Here is a 22,544-nt window from a genome sequence, read left to right on the forward strand (position 1 = left end):
GTTAAAATAGTGATTATCAAAACCAACATAATATAAATGAGAGGGGTGGTAACAACTTTGTTATTTAGTTGTTGAAAGTGTTTTTCCAAAGAAGAATGACTTAATTTTAGTGCAGCTGTAGCTTTCACAAAAGAAGATTAGGTACAATTTCAGTGGTTTTTAAAATTTAATCTTAAACAGCTGCTTGAGAAAAGATGTCATTGTAGATTTTTAAAAATGGGTATCATATTGAATGTTGTTTATAGAGTCTTAGCAATTGCCTGTCTTGCTAATAGGATCTTTTAGATAGATAGTTCCCACCAATGTAACTGTTAATACACAGGTTTTTGAGGTTTAAGTGGAACTTTTATTTTTAAACATGTACCAAATAGCTTTTCTAGGTTTTGCAGCTGGTAATACATATGTAAAATCATCTTTATCTAATGAAATATTTTGATTTTTATAACATACCCAGAGGGCAAAATATGGACTTAGATGTTATGCAGAGTCCATAGTAACTGTCTTCACACTAAATTACGACTGGACCTAAGGTTTTCTATTTTCATCACAGTGGTTGTTGATGGTTGCACACCTCTTGTTACAGAGGTGGCTCTACCATGGGATAACGTAAGCTACCTGCCTGTAAAAATGCAGAGGAATTTTAATACTGTAATTTTCCTAGAAAGTCATTAGCCTTGTAAGAGAGCATTTTATGGTGAAGTGTTCAAATGCTTTTGCCTTCAGCATAGAGAACAAATTAATATAGAGAGATTACTATCATGACCATTGCACAGGAAAGGGAAGTGAAAGAAAGTTTTAAACTGTTTACCTATTTGAAGACATTTCAAGCTCTCCCAGATATGATCCTGATTGCATATGGGATTCAGAAATGGATGACCTCACCTCCATAAGCCCATCTTTATGAATACTGGTCTTGTAAACATGCTGAGTTGTAAGACAGACTGTAAGGAACAAATTCATGTGTTTTAAAGTGAAATATATTTACTCAGGATTAAGCAAGCTTATTATGTTTATTTGTGCTTATAATTTTAACTGATATTATTCAAGGTAGCCTTTTTAATAATTTGCTTTTCCCAGGAAAAGAGAATACACAAAACTGCCACAATTTGTGTTGCTTACACTACAGATACAGTTCATAGAAGCTCTTTTAAAACATCTTGAAAATCCTAAATAATAATGTGGATATATAAAGTTATGCATACCCTTTTTTCTGTGTCACAGTTCTCTGATTTTCTTAAAACTGGGGAAGTCCATTGCCACTCCCACAGAATTATCAGTCTATTGTGGAATATTATTTCTAAATTTTCTCAATTAAACAAGTTGGACATAGTAACCTGGCTTACAAAGTTTTTCTGAAAAAATATATCAAGTCGATCAAATACTATAGATCTTTTTTCTTGTTTAATAGTGATGTTTTGTCTTCCTGCCAGAGTTCTTATGTTTGTTTGTTTTTTCCTTTCAAATGTTGGCAGTCTTTCTGCTTAAATTTACTTCAATGTAAATAATTTTATGGAGATATATTTGCTGTTTTCAAGTGTTGGAGAGACTTCTGTTGGGTTTTCCACAGGCTTGTTCATAAATGGGCTAGAAATGGTGAGCGATGGACAGTCCGAAACACAGATGATTGTGAAATTCTGAAAGAAATAGACTAAAACTCTTGCTCCATGCAGTTTCATTGAGCTTTGCAGTTGTAGAACAAAAAAAGTCCGGGAGCCCTGATAGTCTGTCCAGCCTGGGACTTGTTCCCAAAACACAGAACTTGTCTCGGAGGCCAGGCCACCTTTCCTGAGACCAGGTTAGCTTTGCTGGTGTGCTCGAGGCAGCTGAAGCCACCTAGCTCTTCCTGGCCGCAGCACATACTGGGGGTGACATGAGACAGAGGCAGTCCGGTTTGCCCAGGGATGTCCTCTCAAAATTCCTCTCATCCCTTTGGCTGCATGCAGCTTGGCAATATGCAGCAGCTATGCCTTCCCTCCATGGAGCTTTCTGTAGAAAGAGGAATGCAGTAACTGTCTTGCACTGAACACAATAAATGAGAGCTTTTAGTGTTAACTGCTGGGCTATTTCTAGTTGCAGTAGGGTTTAGAAACAAAGTGTTCTAGTGCTCCAGTTTAAGTAAAACTAAAGATTTACATAAAACCTGTTAGTCCTGTTCTGTTTGCCTTGGTTTAATCACTGTATGAACTAGTAACCCTATATTGTTATCGTCAAGCTAATGAACCTAAAGTGACATTATTTGAATTTTCTCATAGGTAAACCCAACCAATCATCGTCTCCTGTTTGAAGTGTTTGATGAAAACAGATTGGTGAGTGTTTGTCTTCATTGTGTTTTACTAATCACAAGGCTCTGTGTATCACAGCTGATGAAAATATAGCACATCTTAAAGGTGTATTTTTGTCTGTTGTTCAAGTAAGTGTGCTAAGAAATGCAGATAGAAGCATAAAAAGCATCTGGTTTGGGGACTAATATTCAGAGCACTCAATTCAATAGTAGTACCCTGCTGGGTCAGACCAAAATGGTCCTCCTTAACCCAGTATTTTGACGGTGAAAATCTCATTGTATTCTTCCTTAGGCTTCTCCACTGCAAACCAATAAAGTCCTAACCTTTTTAGTCACTTAGTAACTGCTTCACCCCGTGATCATTTTAGTGTCTCTTTCTTCTATCTTTCAATACTTCTGCATCCTTTTTTGGGATGTGGTTACCAGAGTTGTACCTTGTACTCAACATGTGGGTGTGTGAATGTTTAAGGTAATGGCAAAATAATGCTCTCTGTTATGTTTTCAGTTCTCTGCCTCATAAAGCCCAGCATACTGTTAGTGTTTTTAGTCTTGAACTTAATTTGTCTGATGCAGTAACTTTTCTAGAGAAGTCTTCCAACATCTTACTGCTGCTTGTTTTTGTTAGGATTAAGTAGATAAGGTTTTCACATAGACTTACATGCAATAACTGACACTTATTCTGAACATATTAGGTTACATATGTGTCGCGGGGGGAATTTAAAAATGAGAGAGAAGTTTGGATCGATTAAAGAATCACCTCCAATTGTATTAGCGATAGAAAAATGATTTAATAGAAATTTGTATAAAAGTGCCACTTCACAGAATTCAATAGCAAGGTTCACTCTATTACTTAGTACATAGATAAAATGCACACAGGAAAATTAAATCAGAATCAAACTAAAACTGATGTATATAGAGACCAAAAACATAATATGGTAAAAGGGAACGTGGGAAGGGTAAGGAAGACCCTCCCATTGAGTCACGAGGTTCAGAGAAGACCCCCTTGCTTTCTAAACTCCTGTCGGAGTCTAGGTGTGGCTGGATTGACTCCTAGTCCCAGACTTGGGCAATGGTTTATAGATTAAAGGGATTATGAGTGCAATAGCAGCCTAAAATCCATTCACGGTTGAATAAAAATCACAACAGTAATTTAAGTATAAATTTGAAAGTATTAGCTTGTATCTTATAATGTACTGGCTATAACTTACTATAGACTATTCAAGTTAGTACACATCCATGCATAAAGACACTAAGAGAAATACATAAGAGAGTAAAAGAGAATAAAAGAGAGTAAAAGAGAGAAAAAGAGGTATGCCTGTTAAAAATTCCCCTTGAGTTCAGTGAAAATATTCAATTCAAATGCTTTGGCATTTGTCTCAATGGGCGAAGGGTCGAGCCTCAAGGAGCGGAGAGAATCAGCCCTGGCCGCATCGGCTTTCGGCGACAGACCTCCGATTTTCGCAAACAAACAGGAGAGTTTGGGAGCTCTGAGAGGCGTCCCGCTCGGGGGGGGATGCTGGTCCCAGCCCGCTGCGGTCCAGGAGAGCTCCAAGGGCCTCCCGTAGTACCGCTGCTTGTAGGTTTGGGAGGTGATTGACTTTTGCCATCAACAAATTGCTGGGATGCCAGCTGCGCTGGTACCATTTCACATGCAGATAAGGGAAACTCCGAGACCGAGAAGAACTCCAAACACAGATAGGGGCTGCTCCCAGCCTGTCAGGGAGGACTGTAATAACAAGGTCTCCAGGTCGTGAGGAGAGAGAACTGGCTGCAGGTTGTTATGAGAAGTGGCTATCTCTACTCCCGTCCCCCGCCTCCCTCCGCCGGGCAGCAGGAGTCCTTGAGACGCACAGCATATCTCCCTGTCTCGGCTGGGTAAGAGTTCCTGGCACAGCCAAGGGTCGCTTCGCTGCCCGGCTCCTTACACTTACGTGAAGGGCTAGCGAGCCTTCCCGAGTTCGTAAATCAGCCCGGAGAGAGGCAAAGAAATGCACCACCAACAATATGCCAGTGCAATGGCATACTGGGTGAATAATAAGTCTTTTGGGGTTTTGTCTTTTGAAAATTGTAACACCATCTCTTTGTTTATGAGTTCAGGTATTAACATTTTCTTGGTTGGGTGCAGTACAACCTCTGCTAAACCTAAACTTGTTTGCTTTGCAAAGGTTAGGATCAGTGTTGTGAAGATCCTTTTATTAAAAAAAAAACAAAAAAACCAAAAGAGTATGGAAAATGTCTTCCTCTGCCTTCCTATTAAATATAGAGCAAATGAAAACATACAAGCTGTAATCTTCTGGGGAAAAAAAGGACTTATAGCCAAATGATTGTATCTTCCTTTAGGAGGAAGTAAATTGGTAAATCTGTGACAGTGTCTATTTAGAGTGGGCTGACTGTGAGCATATTTATTGACATATAATGATCATAATGACCACTTGCACTATTAAAACTGTCCTATACCTTTTGAACTTAAGGGAGATTGTCGGTCAGTTCTTCCCAGCTTTAAGGCCCTCTTCCATTGCCAGCTGATGCAAACAACGCTGAAGCAGAAATCCTGTAACTGTTAACTGTGAGGCAGAGTATGTAAGCCAGGGCTCAGGACTGTGCAGACGTTACTGCGTGGCTTGCGTGTGTCTTGGGGGATGGTTGGAGTACATTTGTGCTGGCATGGAGGACAAAGCACAACTGGTGGGAGAGGTGTTGTGCTGGCTTGCAGAGGGCAGTGGCATGCGCAGGGATGTCCCTGTGTGATGGTCAAAATTCTATACATGGTGACAGCTGAGAAATGACAGTTCTGGTATACTCATGTCAGATATATTGCTTAAGATTTTCACGTTTCTGTATGCAGTACTGACCTTTTACTTCCAGTAAGTTTCAGTACTTCTTTCTGTTTGTTGTTCCTGTGATCCCACTTCTGTAGACAGTCTGCCCTTGGGCTCATAACTTCCTTCCAAAGGCAGCAACCTGTTGTTTAGAAGCCATTGCATTCCTTTTAGAAGGTCTTCTGAGCTATTGACAAAGCAAGTACACGGAGGTTTTTAGAGTAGCAGATTTCCATGAGCTTATGCTTACAGAATGAGGAGACATTGAACTGGTTATTTTGGTTTTACTCTGAAATACTTATAGTCAATACTTGCACGGTTTTTATTGCAAGAACTTTGTTTCTTCTTCATGTTCCCAAATTATCAAAGAACTTTGTCTTTGCAGTACGTCCTTTCCTTTCTATCCCCCAATCAAAATAGAGAATATATGATGCAAGCTTCATCTTTGGTGCAGAGACACTGTGTCCTTGGATAATATGTTTTATCTGAAAAATAAGATAAAATAATATCAACACCTGTGCATTCCACAAGGCAATCTACAGTACTGTTGCTGTGTAGAAGCTATTCATGTTTTTCTTCTTGTTGGCTCATAGTCCACTTAAAACAATAGAGGATTGTGCTGTCTGGCAGTTGTATCGTTTTAAGCTTCCATTTCTCTTGTCATTGGTCATTCTCTGTCTTTTGAAAACAAGCTGCTTGCAAACAGAGGTTTAAATGTCTATCTAGAGTATTGACCCTCCACCTACAAATTTTCAGAGCTGTTGACAAAACTTGGGCTTTGAAGTTCTCCTAGGGAACAAATGTCCATGTATTGAAATGAAACTACACTTCTTGCTAAACAGAGTTTCTTTTCTAGTACGTGCTATTGTGAGTACACTTCAAATGTGAGTATCCTCAGACCACTGAGTTTCTGTGTTGTAATAGAGCTGATTTAGGGTGTTTGTTTTACGTTTTGGTGTATCCTGTCTGTCTGTTCTTCTTCTGAGGTCTTTTGGCTCTCGGAGAGCATAACTGTATTCTGTGCTGGCAATCACACTCGTCGTAATATTGCTAACTTTCTCGCTGGAGACTGGCCAGCAATGGGCAGGCAGAGTTTCTGTACGGTGTTTAAGACAAATCAGTACAAAAGGACATGCAACACTCGTCTCTGGTTTTCCCTGGTCTTTACTGCCTGGTAAAACTGAAAAAGAAACTTTGTCTCCTGTCATCTTGCACATTTCTGCTGATTTTACTGTGTGAGAAATCTTTGCCATATGTTTGATTGCTTTGTTTGTTGTAATTTTTAATTATTAAAAGGGACTGTGCAGGGTAGTGTAAGTTATATTGCAATCATAGGGACAAAGTTGTGGCTTTTCAAAGGCGAGAAGTTTGTAGCTTAATCATGTTATTAGCACAGTTAAAACTGAAAGCATAACCGTGCTATATTTATTCATGTTCTGCCATGATAGCCTAATGCTGTAACACACACCAAAATGTTAAGCTTGAAATAATTTTTCTCATTTGCATGTGGAGTTGACTTAAACTTTTACCACTAAATTGAAGTATTTTTGTTGTAGTTAAATTTTTGTGTGCGCGCTTTACACAAATGTGCCATGTGAATATGATGTGGTTTAGATTTATAGCAGTGCCGAGTGTGTTCGCTGCCTTAGTCAGCTGTGAGAGCTCTCCCGCTGGGGCCGCTCCTCTCTGATGGAAAAGGAGCAGCTGTGAAGGTGCTGTTTCAGGCTCTTGCTGGCATTAAAAAAAAAAAAAAAAAAGAAAAAACAAAACCCCCACTAGCTTACATTGGAGAGGGGGAACCAGGCCACGTGACTCCCACCATCCTACCCTATGTCACAGTGTGTAGGAGCGCTGATTGCTCTTACCCAATCATGCCTGGAATGCTGCTTGCCACTTGGGCTATTTCTGCTATCTGTCGCTATCAGGGCTGCAGTGCTAACAGTTTGGCAGATGGGACACTTTTTCTTGGAGTTTATGTCTTTGGTTTTTAACTTCTGGCAGTGCCTGAATTGTTGCTGTTCTTCCTCTCCTTTTCTTCTCTCTGTAAAACCATGGCCCATCGGCTGCGGTTTCATTTTGGCTCTGGGCGAAGCAACACAGCCCCCGAATCAGAGATCCTCGACCGGGAGAGAGAAGATGACTTTTTCATGGCATTCCACACTTTGCCAAGAAGAAACAGTCCTCATGCTTTCTCTCGACATGGAGCAGATTATGGTGGCGGCGGCGATTTGCAAGAAGTGGGCTCCTTAAAAAGGAGTACATCCATGTTTATTCCCCAGCTGCTGAACAGTATTGATGCGCGTCCAACGAGAAGCTCGTCAATGCAGATCTCTCTTCAGCGCAAAGCTGCAAACGGCTGCACGGACGAGTGCACAACCCTGGAATCTCCTGAGGAGACGCTTCCTTGTAAATTCTCAGACTTCAGGGAGCATTATGCATCCCCTGTTGAAAACCATTCTTCTCCAAGCAGTCCAGAGGTGACTCCTGAAAATTCTCCACCCAGGCTGATGGAAGAGTTAGGGCAACAGATTAACGGAACTATTTGCTGTAATCATAGAATATTTTGTACTATTCCTTCTAATAATCAGAGTGAGGATGCTTCATCAACTACCCAAGAAGATGAGGCAAATGAAGCAGCTCCAGGTTTAAACATAAGCGGTGTGAGGATTCAGCATCGGGCTTCAAGTGCAGACGTGCCTCAGGTTACTCTACTACCCTTTGGTACTGAGGCTCAAAATAATGCTCCCACCCCTGAACCCCGGCGCTGGTCTTTGCAACATGTGCCAGATATGTCAGCAAATTCAGGGAAAAAGTTCTTTGTTCTCCAGTTACAGCAACCACAGACAAGTGGTAAAGGTGCAGGAGGCGAGTATAACTTTGGTTTTACTGGAACAAAAGGGGACAGATTGGTCAGGTATCCCCGGATACGGCTAGAAAGGAGTACTTCCTACCCTGTCCAGCCGCCAACAGAAGAAATTAGCCCCACAGATAATGGATTGAATTCAGAACTGCATGGAAATGGCAGGAACGGGTCAGAAATATCTAGAAGCAATTCAGTAGAGCGGATTCCTCAAGGGCAGGGATGTTTGTTTAAAATCAGACCAGATCAAAACACGAGGCAGCAGCACTTCAGAATTCTTGTCACCCGTGGTCCTGAAGAACAAAATCAGGTGGTTTGTAAAGAGGGTCGTGGCACCCCTGGTCCTACAACAGCCAGCACCACAGTAAGTATGATGCTGAGTATGCTATGCTAGTAAAATACAGAATTGCTATACAAAGGTTTCTAGACTTGGGGCAACTGAAGCACTTCCATTGTTAGTGCTAGAATGTTCTGCATTTCTCTGGAGCAAGCCACGAATCATCTCTATTTCTAATCTAACATAACTTTGCTCTCAGTTATGATTACATCCAGTGTAATATTTTGAGATCCTAATGTCACACATGTTTCTTAATTCAGTGTTACATCAGCTGGAAAGATTTTTAAAAATCAGAACATTCAAATGTCAAATTAAATGTTCATGATATTTTAGTTGGTTGAGACCTTGCTGCATGAAGAATTTTTCATGCACTCTGTTTTTAAAAATAAGTACTTTGACACCTTCTAAGTATAATGTACACGTGTGTGTACCTCTACACAATTTTAAAATGTGTATTGTAATGCAATAGTAGCTAAGACTGTAGAAATCTTATGATAATTCTAGTCAAGACACTGACCTAGACAGGGTACCAAGAAGCTAGGAAAAAAAACCCAAAATCTTTCTTATAGTAATTTTTTTTTTTTTTTTTTCCTTTCTGGAAATTAAAAGCATGTCCTGGTTTTTGTGTGCTACAAGTCCTGATCAAACAATTGTACAAGTGGCTCGACAGTTCTGGTTTTTCTTTGTTATAATGGGAGAGGATTGATGTTTTATGTTTTAAACCACTTTTTTAAAAGAGCAAAGTAGGAATGAAACTTAAGGTTTAGATTAGTCATTTGCTTAAATTGCTTTACTGTGCAATTTAACACTGCCCACTTGAGTTCCTAAGCTCAGTGATGCTGTATATAGAATAGTAAGCACTCTGTCTCCAGCTGTGAAAACAGATTCACTATAAGAGATTTTGGTCTTCATTGCTTGTGTGTTCTTGTTCTCCTGCATTTTCGTTCAGTGAAATGTAGCACAGAAAGACAGCTGCTCACTGCAGCAAGGTTTTATGATGACTCTGCAGCTTTCTTATGGAAAAGCTAATAGTCTCCATGCTATTCCAGTATAACCTTCTTTTTAGTTCTTCAGTAGACATTGTGAGTAGAAAATTACAAAGTATCCCTAAGCTTTTATTTTAAAAAAGTAAAATTAAAAAAAAAAAAAATCCTTTGCCAGTATAGGTTTCTTTTCAGTCTCTATAAGCTAGCAATTTTCTTAATTAGTGTATAGTATCTTTCCTGCCAGCCTGAGACCATTTCAGCAGGTAAATTTGGAATGCAGAAATTTCACTGATTTTCTTCTTCATTTGATTTTCATGTATGCAGTACAGTATATTTCCCTTTCCTATTTATTATCCTTTGTTTCTTTCAAATAATAGCTGTTCATGGGGAACCACCATAACCAATTATATAAGTAGCTATAGTATGTCAAACCTAGTACAAAAGCATCAGAGGTTTACAGATCTGTCCAACCTGCAGAGATGTGCCCCAGTGTCTCTGCAGTAGTTCTCATTTTCCTAAAGGATCTACCCCCTAAAGTCACTTTTTTGATCTTCACTGTAGTGATGATTCATATACCAAAGACATACTTCAGTGTTTCCAGAGGAGAATTATGAAATTTGTTCCTATGTGCTCTTAGTTTTAGTTACCATGTGAAATCAATTTAGTCAACCATGAAGCATGGCAGTCACAGAGGCACTCAGTCCAAATGGTACTTGCATTCTTTAGTGCAAAAAGTTTCAAAAATAAAGAACTGACACTTCAAACTTTTTTGTGGTGTTTTCTCATATTTGTAGTAAGCCCAGAAATATTGTGGTAGAAGTGATTGGCTAGGCAAGATGCCTTAGGAAGTGTGGGGAATGAAAGCATTTTAGTGAAAGTTTTGCTTTATTTTGTTGAAATATAAAACATTCTTTAGTAAGGTGTCATTTTTAATCTATCCCACAGAAGTTTGTTTGGAGGACCTATGATGCAAAGTAAGGGTGTGCCTGAAATATTTGTTCTATTAAGCTGACGAGAAAAGTTGCCATGTTTTATAGTTGTTAGTGTAAAAAAAAAAAAAATTCTAGACTCTTCCAGTTAAACAAGTTTGTGTGTATTTGATTGATATAGGCCATGGGCCTGGGGCTGTAAGCAGCAGCTGCTACAGCCTTATTTATCTTGAGTGAAAACATTCAAGCGGGCGTCTGCAGTCCTACTGCTACCAAGTGTTTATGACCTTTCAAATATCTTCTGTTTTAGACAGAAGCAGTTTTGGGCAAGCAGGATGTATTTCATTACAAGTCATTATAAAATATTAAGTAAAGTATGAGCTTATGTCCAATTGTGAAAAATTTTATTTGGAAGCCTTGTTAAAAATTCTTTTGACTACTATGATATTTTATATGTAATGCAATAGGCTCCTGCTAAGTGTGTATATATACTGTGGCATATAACAAATACTCACATTGTTTGTAATTTGGGGTCTGTGAGTGCATAGCTGTATTTGTGGGAAACGCTTCAAAAATCTCATGTATTGGACAACTGTTTTAGAGACCTGACAAAGGCATCTTTGTCATTATAAAAATACAAAGGGCCCTAACAAAATGTTGTTGTAGTAGTAGTATTGAATTATATTTAGTTAACAAACAGAAATGGCAACTCTCAACTCTGCAAGTCTGCATTTCTCACAACTCAACTTTTATTTTCCTTTCTTAGAAATAATTTTAGAATAAATATTGTTGTGAAAGTACAGAGAATCTACCTATGCTCCTAAGATATCAGCTGGGATTGGAGCATGTAAACCAAAAAGACCAAGCTAGGATAAATGCAGTTCGGCAGTCATGAAGGGCCAAAATTCCATGTTGCACAGTGCTCGGAAGACTTGAATGTGAGCACCTAAGACATGTGCCTCATTCAGGCTGGTGCCGTGTGGCAAACCAGCGACTGATTGCCTAAACTCTAGCTGAGACACTGTCTTTGGCAAAATTGCCTTTATGTGAAAGTGGAAGCAGGGTTGGGGTGAACACGTGCAATGCGCATGATAGCTTTCGTATGGAGTCTATGGGAAGTGGTTAAAAAATTCATCTGAAGAATGTAGAACTCAATGGAATTGAGGAACTAGGACTGCTGTTCCTCTGTTGCTGCCTCTCCCAGAGGCTGTGACATCCACTTCCCTGCCTTACTCTGCCCTTTGTCATAGGTCATTCAAAACGTCATGCTTCTGTTGATACACTGAATTTTGGGGGGAAAGGGATACCAGTTCCATTGTTTTAATGGAAATGCTTTCATGGGAGACCTCTGCCTGTCACTGAGGCAGTGGACTTCAGATGCGTCAGTGGTGAGCTTTGTGTTTGATCAGGAATAATTTTTATCACCTAGAGCAGAGCTAACTACTCTTAATAAAACTGTGTAGGGGAAAGGCAGAGTTGTCTGCTGGAATCCTACAAAATTAGTAATTAGCAACTGACAATTACATGACTGCAGTACAAATGGGGAAAAATCTTCATTCTTATTCAGAATCATAATAATGTGTTTTAATGCATTATTATATTATGACATACAGCACAGTGGATTTTGACTTTTTTCTAGAAGGGATGAATGCTCCTCTTAGTTCTTTCATTCTGCTTGCCATTTTTCTTAGTTTCAGTGATACCTCTTCACTGTAAAAAGGTTGCTAGTAACCCCTTCTTATCTTGGTGACTTCCTGTGATTTGGAATAGATTTCTGAGAGGGCAAAACTTTGCAAAGAATAGATAGTAATCCACTCAGAAAACTGCTACTACTAGACGAGTTTAAAACCTTGAACCATCCTCTTTTATATCCCACTAGAAGAGCTATGAGTCGAATCTGTTTAATCATATCAGGGATTATTTATTTGTGGGTTTGACCTAAGAGAAAGCAGGTCAATGAGATTGCTGATTGATTTAGAGGAACTGCTGGTGAAAATTTTCTAGTTCAACAGTGTTACTAAAATAGTATCTAATGTTATGTTGTGTATATAAAAGATGCACATTTCTGCTCTATATAGGATTAGAAATGTGTATCTGAAGAATTCTACATTTCTATACACCTTCCTTACACAGTGAAACCCTACTACAATATTTCTACCTTAGTTGGACTGTGAATTAATATCAGATATATAGGAACTTCTGTTCAGAAATGCATACAAATTCTGCATGCAGAAAAGTGTATATAGCTGAGCCATCAGCTGTATATATTGACAGCAATTTGTCAGAGAAGGGATGTGATAATGACATTCTATATTATATATTATCAAATAAAAGGGAAAAATCCCAATTAACTTGCCTTATAGATTAGTGTTTACTTGTTATCCTATTGTTGGTCAAAAGCTCTTGACACACCATACTCCAAGATATTCATAGTCTATGATATGGAAGTCCTGGGATAGTGGTGCTTTGGTTTTTTTGTGTGTTGTTTTTTGTTTGGTTGGTTGGTTTTGGTTTTGGTTTTTTTTTTAAGGCTGGGGGCAGAAATCAAATGAGGGAAATACAGTTTTATTTAATTTTACACATTGGAAAAAATGTAATACGTTTAAATAAAAAATAAAGACTAGGTAAGGGATGGCCAACATGCGCTTTTTTTTTTTTTTTTTAGCTTGAATATTTATTCTGTAGACAATCTCACAAATTACATAGTTTTCAATAGCAAGTATGCTTTAGTGCTACTATGCTATCTTTATATTTCTATATATCATTGCCTTGTGAGGTAGTACTCTCAGCCTTGTGGATCACTGTTCTCTTAACTGGAGAGGGTTTTCTGTGCACAGTGATATTCAAGGAAGAAACATCTGAATCACTGTTACGTAGCTAAGCCTTCACTGCAAGAAGCAAAACGAAGTGAAATAAATTTCATTGTTTGCAATCCTTTGAAGAGATGATGAATTTGTAAAGGGGCTCCTGTTGGCCACATCTTTAGGCTGTATTTCTGCCATAGTATTTACTTTCCTTATCCATTTGTTTCAAATTTCTAGTCTGTCTTGGATCCAGTGGGTTGGGAAATAAGAATTTCTTAACTAGCAATTCAATCCCATGACCTGACCTAGCTCTAATGAACAAGTAGCAATTGTCTGTACTTGCCCTGTGCTAAGCCTTAATTTATAAAGCACGTACCACTGTGTATGACAATTAAAAAGGGCAGTGGAGGAATAACATTGTTCTGTATTTTTACCAGTGGGATTTGCAAAATAAGAGAAATATTTTGGTTAGTATGAAGTTCAATTCTGGACTGAATTTTCTGGTTTTTTTTGCTTTTGTACATAAACTGATCCATTTGATTTAAAAAAAAAAATTAAAAAAAAAAATCCTCCAATGTTTCAGTGTAAACTATGGCAAAGTCTGAAAGTCTCTTTCCTTAGATGGTGTTGAGACACTAAATGGTTTATGTATTGCTGATCAGTACAAGAAAAACTGATGGAAATCTTTAAAGATGAAATAAAACAAAAAGGGATTTCCCCCCCCCCCCCCCCCCCCCCCCCCCCGCGTTCAAGTAACCATTGCCAGAGTTTGTTTCAGATTAGTTAATGCAGTCCACAGAGGGAGATCTTTATTTTCTCTTTCAGTGTTGCTCTTCTTGCCTGCTCCTGTGGTCATTCACCAGCCTGTCATTGACACAGTGTTCAACACTTAATTTAACATCATTCATCATCTTTAACTAGCCCCCACGCAGATGCTTTCTTAGGATTTCAGTTGGTATGGGAAATGGTGGTGCTTTTGAATTGGAAAAGAGGTTTAATTGCTTCTCTTACAATTTCTGAACCAAGTCTAAGTGTCTGAGAATTCCGAAGAATAAATAGACAAAAATGGGACAAATCCTGCTCCTAAGGAACTTATATATAATTGTTTATCTGCCTATCCTGTTTTCATGTGGATGATGAAGTATATTAGAACCAGCAGTCGCTCCATTAAGATCTAGCATGCAGAGTGAAAACATACTTGGCATTAGAGACTTTCCTTCTGTCTGTCTATTCATCCCTCCGTGCAGGCATAGCGGCAGTTACCTGTGCAGAAAGTTAAAATTGGCTGCATTCACACTTCTGGTGTTCAGTGTGTGATGCTTACGGCTGAACCGTGCTGAACTGTTTATGCATCTTCCATTTCAGAAGCAATTGCTGAGTGCAGTACGGCATTCTAAATGGTACAAAACAAGAAAAGTCAAATTGTTAACAGTTTATTTGCTAGGCATTATAGCAGGAGCATATTCTTGAAAACTTAGAGGTCTTCTAAAACAGGCAAAAGCTATGTCAGAATCAAGTATTTCTTCCTAGGTCTCTTTAAGGACAGCTGAATCAGTACAGCTCACCTGCACACAGGCATTGGTAGGCAAATGGTGTGGAAAGTGCACCTTTAAAAGGCTGCTTTCCCTTCCTTTCCCTGAAGTGCTACTTCAGGGATTGCTGCCTGGACTCTCAATAAGCATTTCTAGAACATAATTCATATTGCCTTTAGCTAGATATTTAAAATAGCTCAAATGAATGGTGCCATGGCTTTCCTGTCTCTCCACTTGCTATACAAGGACTGGAGATGACAATCTGGAAAGCCTCTGTTCTGTGCAGATTAGGACTTTGTTGACATCTGCAGGTAGAGGTGATGAATTCCATCCCTCAAGTTTTAGGGTTTCTGTCAAGGACAAAATAAGTTCTTCTTCCCGCCTCTCTCCTCAACAAACCTACCTGTAGATTGTACTGAAAGAAAGGTATCTGCCTGACCACAGTAGGCTCTGCCTAGAGATTACCATTTTTCTCACCCTTGTCTGTTCAGGGATCCTTCAAGTGTAATCTGCTCCCCACTCCCACCAGAAATCACCTGGTCCCCTTCTTAATTAGCCTTTCCATCAGCTTGCACATCTGTTCTTAAAATATCTTCCTGTCCTGGAAGGGTCAGACTATCGTGTTCAAACATGTGCAGAACAGAAGCAAGTTTTACAAGAAGGAAAGTACCAAGGAGCAGACTGATTTTTGTTTTTTTCTTTTCTTTTTTTTTTTTTTTATGTGACTGGAGGACAAATAGCACGTTGCCAGTAGTGTAAATTAGCTTGCAGAATCAAGAAATCCATGTATAATTTTTTGTCAAGTTTCTAGAGAGTCAAGAATTGGCAGTACTGTCTTTACCCTATGCCTACACATTCTCAAAGTTCCCTGGGAAAATATTCTGAATTTTATTAGACTTCATTGTTAGGTGTTTTTCTCCCTGAAAGCTGTATCTTTTGGTATTTCTCTGTAAAGAAACCAGAATAAACCTTCAGGCAGAAGAGCTGGAAATAACATCACTTTTTTTTAATAGCAGTAATAAACAATTTGCTCCTGGAAAAATTGTATGCTGAGTTTCAGTACACAGTGATCTCTTTAAAGCTGTTTATAAGGCCCTCAATTTATAATGGAAATGCTGACACAGTCTTAACACTGAAGGTGCCAGCCAGAGCAGCTTTGGTATAAATCTAGCCATAGAAAATTACAGATAATAAACCGGATACAGAGTCTTGATTGCTCTTTGTACTATTCAGCTATTTTCCTATTTGAAAAAAGCTGTCAAGGAATGAAGAATTTAGGAATGTCCATATTTTATGACTGTGCTAGTTCAAAAAAGCTATTCTAAATCCAAATCTATCCTGTTTACTTTGTTACCAGATTAAATCTCATTGTACAATGTATTACTGCATACATTCATCTAAAATCTGGTGCTTTTATCTGTTTTTTTCATCTAATAGGGTGGCATTGGTAGCTTCCAAAAGTTAGCAATTATGTGCAGAAAAATACATTAATAAAATCAGCAGTATGACCATGCGGGTTTCTGTCTCCAAAAAGAATGAATAAATAAAAAGGAAAAAAATCACCTTCACTCTATTTAAGTCCTCTGATATCATAAACCTAGCAAAATGCTGTTCTGTGTCTTATATTTATGGGAAAAGCTCATTCTACATTTAAAGGCCCAGGCATTATTATTACCAAAATAGCATTCCAGTTTCTAGCTCTGCATTATGCTGACTCCTCAAGCGTTGGGGGCAAGGGGAGTACAGTCTGTTGCAAGTGAAAGTCAAAAGAAAAATTTGCTTCTGATTAGATAAGTTGTGCAAATAAAATACATATTACACTGTAGTGTAAATTCAGAGTTTAGTGGCTTTGGTAGAAAGCTTCATCTTCCCTTTCAGCCTAGGTTGAAAAGAATAAACTCCCAGGTGACTAGCATTTCCAGGCTGTATTTTTTGTATTCTAGAAAAGAATAAGAGAATATAAACTGCATTATAAGGTAGGATTTTTATCTTCTTCATCTTCAGTAGAAGAGAGATTCAGCTATAAATTTCTATGACCTGACTGGCCTTCTTTTCAGTTACTTGTTGAAATCTTATATTCTTAATCCTACTAAGTAAAGAGTGGGGTTTTTTTAATTTAAAAGAATAATATATAATCACTGTTTATAATAAATAAGGCAACAAGAGCCTACTTATTCAGCATTAACTTTAGTATTCAACAGATTGCTGGACACACACACAAGCATAAAACTCTGGAGTATGGTATTTTAAATGTTTTTATTATTGAAAGCAAGCTATTTTAAAATTAAAAAGGAAGGTATTCATCAAACAGTGAAAATCCTTTCAAACAAGACATTAGAGGCTGATAATTCTTCTGGAGAAAGTTACAGCCTATGTTTTACCTCAAGTGACTATTTAAAACAGTTTACATAATTTAAAAAAAAAAAAGTTTTTCTGCTTTTGCTTTTAAAATTATTTCTACTCCACATCCTGTAAATAAAAACCACAGCATATCAAGATGTGGGAATAGCAATGTTATTTAAGGGATTATGTTAAATCACAATTATTTAAAATATTTATGTTTCTAGATAAAACTTAAAGCATTATCATTAAAGCTAAGAATTATATCCATTACATTTTGCACATATCCTGGATAGTGAAAGACTCCTCTAAGTTTTGTGCAGTAATACATTTATCTTTTAGTACTTAGTGTTCTAAAGACTTTAAATTATAGATATGCTAACCATGTAGTTATTTGAAATCTGCTTCCAGCATGGCTTTATGTTCGCAGAATCACATTACCATAAGACATCTATTTGCTTCAAATTCCGTGAAAGTGGAACTAAACTTTATTGTTGAAAAGTTGAGCAGAATCTCCTTCAACATAACGCACACAGTCTTGTGCTTTCTCTCCGAAGGTTTGAAAGTGGAGGCTGCTGTAGTTGCTGTATTACTAACACTTCATTATTTTTAGAAACTCTATCAGAGAGTGCTTGCCAGCACGCTGAATTATTATAAACACAAGTGAACTATACTTGGTGGGAAATGATTGCAGTATATTTGGTGATGCAGCTTGCAGTTATGTAGCAGTGTGTTTACTCACATTCAGCTTTTTGGAATTCAGTAATCCATAATATGGGTTTCTAGCCCTAGACATAACATGAAGGGGTTTTTTTAATTTGATATTTTAAGGTATAGGATTGCAAAAGATACTCTACAAGGCACACTAATCAAGCTACAAAGTAACTCTGAAAGATTTTATTTATTTATATAGTTTACAGTACTTGTGACATTATTAGCTTTCCCGATTCACTTCCAGACTTGCGAAACGGCCTTTCTGATGTCAGGAGCACTTTGCGCTGCTGTGTGCCTCGTTCTCGGCGACACTGTGCAGTGAGTCAGAGGAACAGGCTTCTGTTCCTTGCAGGCTGAGATAAAACCTACCAAATATAAATGAGAAACTAGCTGGGTGAAAAACAGGGGTAGGAATTGCTTCCTGTAAAGAACTGATCATAACCACTGTAAACTAAAATGTTTAGTGAAGATAGCAAAGGTGTCTGTGCCTCTAGGAGGTCCAACTCACTTCTGTTTCACACACATCTTGAAGATTCAGACAGCAATAAAAGATTTTGTTTGGTTTATATGATTTGAAGGTATGTGGCTAAATCTTGACCAATTTGAAGTTGTTAGGAATTCTGCCACTGACTTCAGTATGATAGAAGCTGCACTTATGGCCTTCCTTTTACTACTCTGTTCTTATATTTAGCCATAGTAATTCCAAAGGCTTCAGCTTAATAGCTCTTCTAAGGTAAATGGAAGCTGCTCAGGCTGGCTACTCAGAGGTCATTTTCACCATAGGTATGGTCCACACTTAAATGTTACTCTAAGTGTAAACACATATCTGCTAGAGTGTGGGACAAAATCCCAAACTACAATCACAATGCAGCAATTCCAGCCAAAGTCCTGTTCCAGGCATAGCAGCAAACAGTCCTTTTAGATAGGGTGAAGAGAGGCAGAGAGGGGAGATGGACAATTTGGGACAGGTACAAGCTTTGCTGAAACAATGTGCCTTCAAAGCACAGTATTATCTGCTTGCCACTGGGAAAGCTTGCCAGCCAGCAAAGCTACACTGCAAATTTATTTGCTCAGTGACAAGCCTGTAGGTCTCAATTTACTATATATTGCAGTCTGTTCTCTATTGACAGATGAGCATGCAGAAATTTCGATCTTCTTCCAAAGTGGTAGCAGGTCCTCCAGTCCTTAGGATTATGCCTGTCAACTTCTGTGATTATCAATCGAAGTCATGGGAATAATTTTAAATTCTCATATATTTCAAAGTAAAAAATTAGTTTAGTTTGTTCATATATTGGCAACATACTGCAGATTGTCTGCTTTGTCTCCTACTGTAGATAAAGTGTTATCGTTAAGCTCTTGGGGAAGAAAGGAAAGAAACAAAACCACTCTGAACTGTAAATTGAGCTTTCTCTGAACATACTCTGTGGGGAAGATTCAGTAAATGAATGCTACCGAATGAAGGAAATGTGCTGAAGACGGTTGTTCATCTGAAAGGACAATCTGTACTCTCAGTAAAAGGTTGCTTCTATTTGCATAGCAACCATCAGGGAAGAAAAACTGTTTTGAAGGAGCCGTGCAAATCTGCCTGCAGTTTCCTGGTGTTACTTGGGCTGATACACCTTTGAAAAGGCAGACTGCTGTTTCTTTGACAGTGAGATATTAATGTACTTAATATTTGCTTGTTTTATTGATTTACATTCAGAAATATGTTGAAGATTTTCTCCTAATTCCAGGATGAACTGTATTACAGTGTTATGGTTCAGTAAGAACCTCAAAGATAGACATTTTATTTTAAGATTAATCTTCTGATTCTGAATTTTAGAAAACAAATCTGATGCCAAGTCTGTGATTGCTTTCATCTCTTAATGTATGTCCATTGAATAGTCAGTCTTTTTGTTTCTGACATTGCTGCCGTTTTTGCTCTCCAGTTGTGTGCAGTCACATGTACAGCACTAAAAAAGAACAAGTAAATGAGAAGTATTAGGAATTACAATGGAAGTAGTGTAAAAAATAATTAATTATCAGTTTGGATGCAATCCAGGGCCTAAATATGCTTTTGTGAGTCAATTCTGGGCATAAAAAATTAATAATGAAATAAATTATATTTCCATTTTCAAACAATTACCATTTCTTTGAAGTGAGGCTGTATACTAGCAACTTCTGAAAGATTTTAGTAATACATGAAGTATGAAATGCAAAAAAGCAGCTACAATTTGGCACTTAAAGCCAAAACCAAAGGGGTTTTCCAAAATCAATTAATTTACTGTATTAAAATACCTGATCTTAACTGAGCAAGTGGAATATAATTTTTTGTTCTTTGTAGATGTGGGCTTTGTGGGTAATGGTACACCAGCCAAATACGGGAAAACCTTACAGTAACCATTTAGATGTGGGAAACTGGTTTAATAGATTTGTTTCTGTCTGATGTCACCATTTTTTAATAGCTTTTTGACCTTGCAAAATCTGCCCTAATGCAAACATCTTAAGTGAAAGCAAACGTTACCTGCTTTACATTTAATGAGAGAACTGAAAATAAAACTGTCTTATTGTTGCCATCCCCACAGTATACTTTGTGGTGGTTTTATCTTAGGGAATTAGCATTGCATTGTGCTAGCTGTTTGATACTTAGTTTTCTGTTAACTTAGGAGAAATTTAAAAAGGGTGTAGAGAAGGATTTCTGTAGAGAATTTGGTTGCTCTCCCTATATAGACTTGTAAATCCTGTGAATTTGGTACAATTAACTAACTGCCCAACTTCGCAGAGTGTATCTGTATGTACCAAAAAAAAAAATTAATTTTCCATTAAATAGATGCATCTTTATGTCACACTAGGACTTGGTATCTTTGAAATTTATCAATCCTACCTAATTTTTCCTAATACTAAAAACTGGGTGTTACTACAATACACATCTAATTTATTACTTATTTGGAGGTATGGAGTATAATCTTACCTTAAATAGTTCCTCTATCATAAAGCTAAGAGCACATGGAAACAGAGAAGGCCATTAAACTTTCTAACTGTGGGATATGCAACAAAGGTATGTCTCTGAATGTGTTACGCAGAAGAACAATGCCTGCCTTTCCTATAGGATATCCCAAGTCTGTGAGTACTGTTTGCAAAACATGTGTTGTCTCTGGGAGCTTGCATGTGACCTGTTCCCTGTACATGACTTCAAAATACTTGATTGTTTTTACATCTGTTATGATCAGCATTTGTTACTGATTTATTTGTTCTATGACCCACCAAACGCTGCCCTGATAACTGTTCACTAAAGAGCAGGAGCTGGGAATCTAGGAGGTGACAGAGCAGCAATTATGGATGGAGAGAACATTCACTGGCGAGTTTATTATGCTGTGATGTTTCAGGCAGCAATTCCGCATGAACTGCCTCTCCTGTCCCCAAATTGCTGAGCTGTCTGCCTGCTTTTTGGGTTTGTTTTTGTCTTGAGCAGTGAGTTACAGCAATGCTGCATCAGGCAGGTGACATCAGTTGGATTTCTTATGTCGGATGCCAGCCAAAACAGATGCGGGAAGAGGGGGGGAGAAAAGAATTTGGAGTTGTCAGTTTGCAGTGCCAGCTCCATTCTCCATGGAGCTGATGTGTGTGTTTTCCTTGTGTTGTGTTCCCTTCCACAGCAAATGCAGTCTACTTCAAATGAGTTTCTGTGAGCTTGGAGTTGGAGAGAACTCTTTCTTGCCTTTTGTTATGTTCCTGACTTTTATGGGGATTAGCATTTCTGACCGAACATTTGCAGCAAATATTTCTGGAGTTCTAGCCTTCCTGCTTTTTGTTATAATCAAATTTTAAATATATAAACATCAACTAATTGTGCAGAATTTCAGGATACAAACAAAATAGATTGGTAGCTGATTAAAAAAAAATGTGCATAACATGAAACAAACTTTTCAAGGCTTTTTTTCCCATGTTCCTTATTTTTCACCCTGAAAGATTATATTACCAGTTATCCTATTGTTTGGTGGTTTTTTTACTGACTGAAATTTAAATGAATAATTACCCACCATAAAGACCTTGCAGTAAATATTATAGAATCATAGAATCATTTAGGTTGGAAAAGACACTTAAGATCATCAAGTCCAACTGTTAACCTAGCACTGCCAAGTCCACCACTGAACCATGTTCCTAAGCACCACATCTACATGTTTTTTAAACACCTCCAGGGTTGGGGACTCAACCACTTCCCTGGGCAGTCTGTTCCAATGCTTGACAACCATTTTGGTGAAGAAATTTTTACTAATATCCAATCTAAACCTCCCCTGGCACAGTTTGAGGCTGTTTCCTGTCGTCCTATCACTTGTTACTTGATAGAAGAGACCGGTACACACCTTGCTAGAACCTCCTTTCAGCTAGTTGTAGAGAGCGAGAAGGTCTCCCCTCGGCCTCCTTTTCTCCAGACTAAACAACCCCTCTTCCCTCAGCCGCTCCTCATAAGACTTGTGCTCCAGACCCTTCACCAGCTTCGTTGCCCTTTTCTGGACGCACTCCAGCACCTCAAGGTCTCTGTTGTAGTGAGGGGCCCAAAACTGAACACAGTACTCAAGGTGCGGCCTCACCAGCGCGGAGTACAGGGGGATGATCGCTGTCCTAGTCCTGCTGGCCACACAATTTCTGACGCAAGCCAGGATGCTTGACTTGATCTGCATGAACTAGTAACTATCCTTTTCTTGAAGAATTAATTAAACAAAAAAAATCACATTATTCTAAGTTGAATTTTCATAACTTCCTAAATTCTGTCAGAAACAAGTTATATGAGAGGAAAAAGTCATTGACCAAATGAAATAGTTAAAATCAGTATGTTTTTGGTTTTCTGTCATAAGATATGAGCTAGGATAAGAATACAGATTGTTTGGAGCGGGTTTTTTGTATCAGCTTGTGAACTTTCCAAAAGGTCATTTCTGAGGAACAGTCTAGTAATAGCATAATT

The 22,544-nt window shown here is 38.2% G+C and overlaps 1 protein-coding gene across 10 annotated transcripts in view; it reads left to right on the forward strand.

Moving 5' to 3' along the window:
- NEDD4L (NEDD4 like E3 ubiquitin protein ligase) overlaps positions 1-22,544 on the forward strand; it is a 196,630-nt gene that overhangs the window by 85,875 nt on the left and 88,211 nt on the right. For 5 of the 10 annotated variants that reach the window (XM_030005289.2, XM_030005290.2, XM_030005291.2 and 2 more), the window contains exon 5: positions 2,253-2,306. In XM_030005289.2, coding sequence (XP_029861149.1) covers positions 2,253-2,306 — 54 coding nt within the window. Of the gene's footprint in view, positions 1-2,252; positions 2,307-4,002; positions 8,325-22,544 lie in introns of those variants that run through there. The other 5 variants (XM_030005284.2, XM_030005285.2, XM_030005287.2 and 2 more) reach the window with 5 other exon arrangements.

This window comes from Aquila chrysaetos, chromosome Z, assembly GCF_900496995.4.
Source record: "Aquila chrysaetos chrysaetos chromosome Z, bAquChr1.4, whole genome shotgun sequence".
Taxonomy (NCBI): domain Eukaryota; kingdom Metazoa; phylum Chordata; class Aves; order Accipitriformes; family Accipitridae; genus Aquila; species Aquila chrysaetos.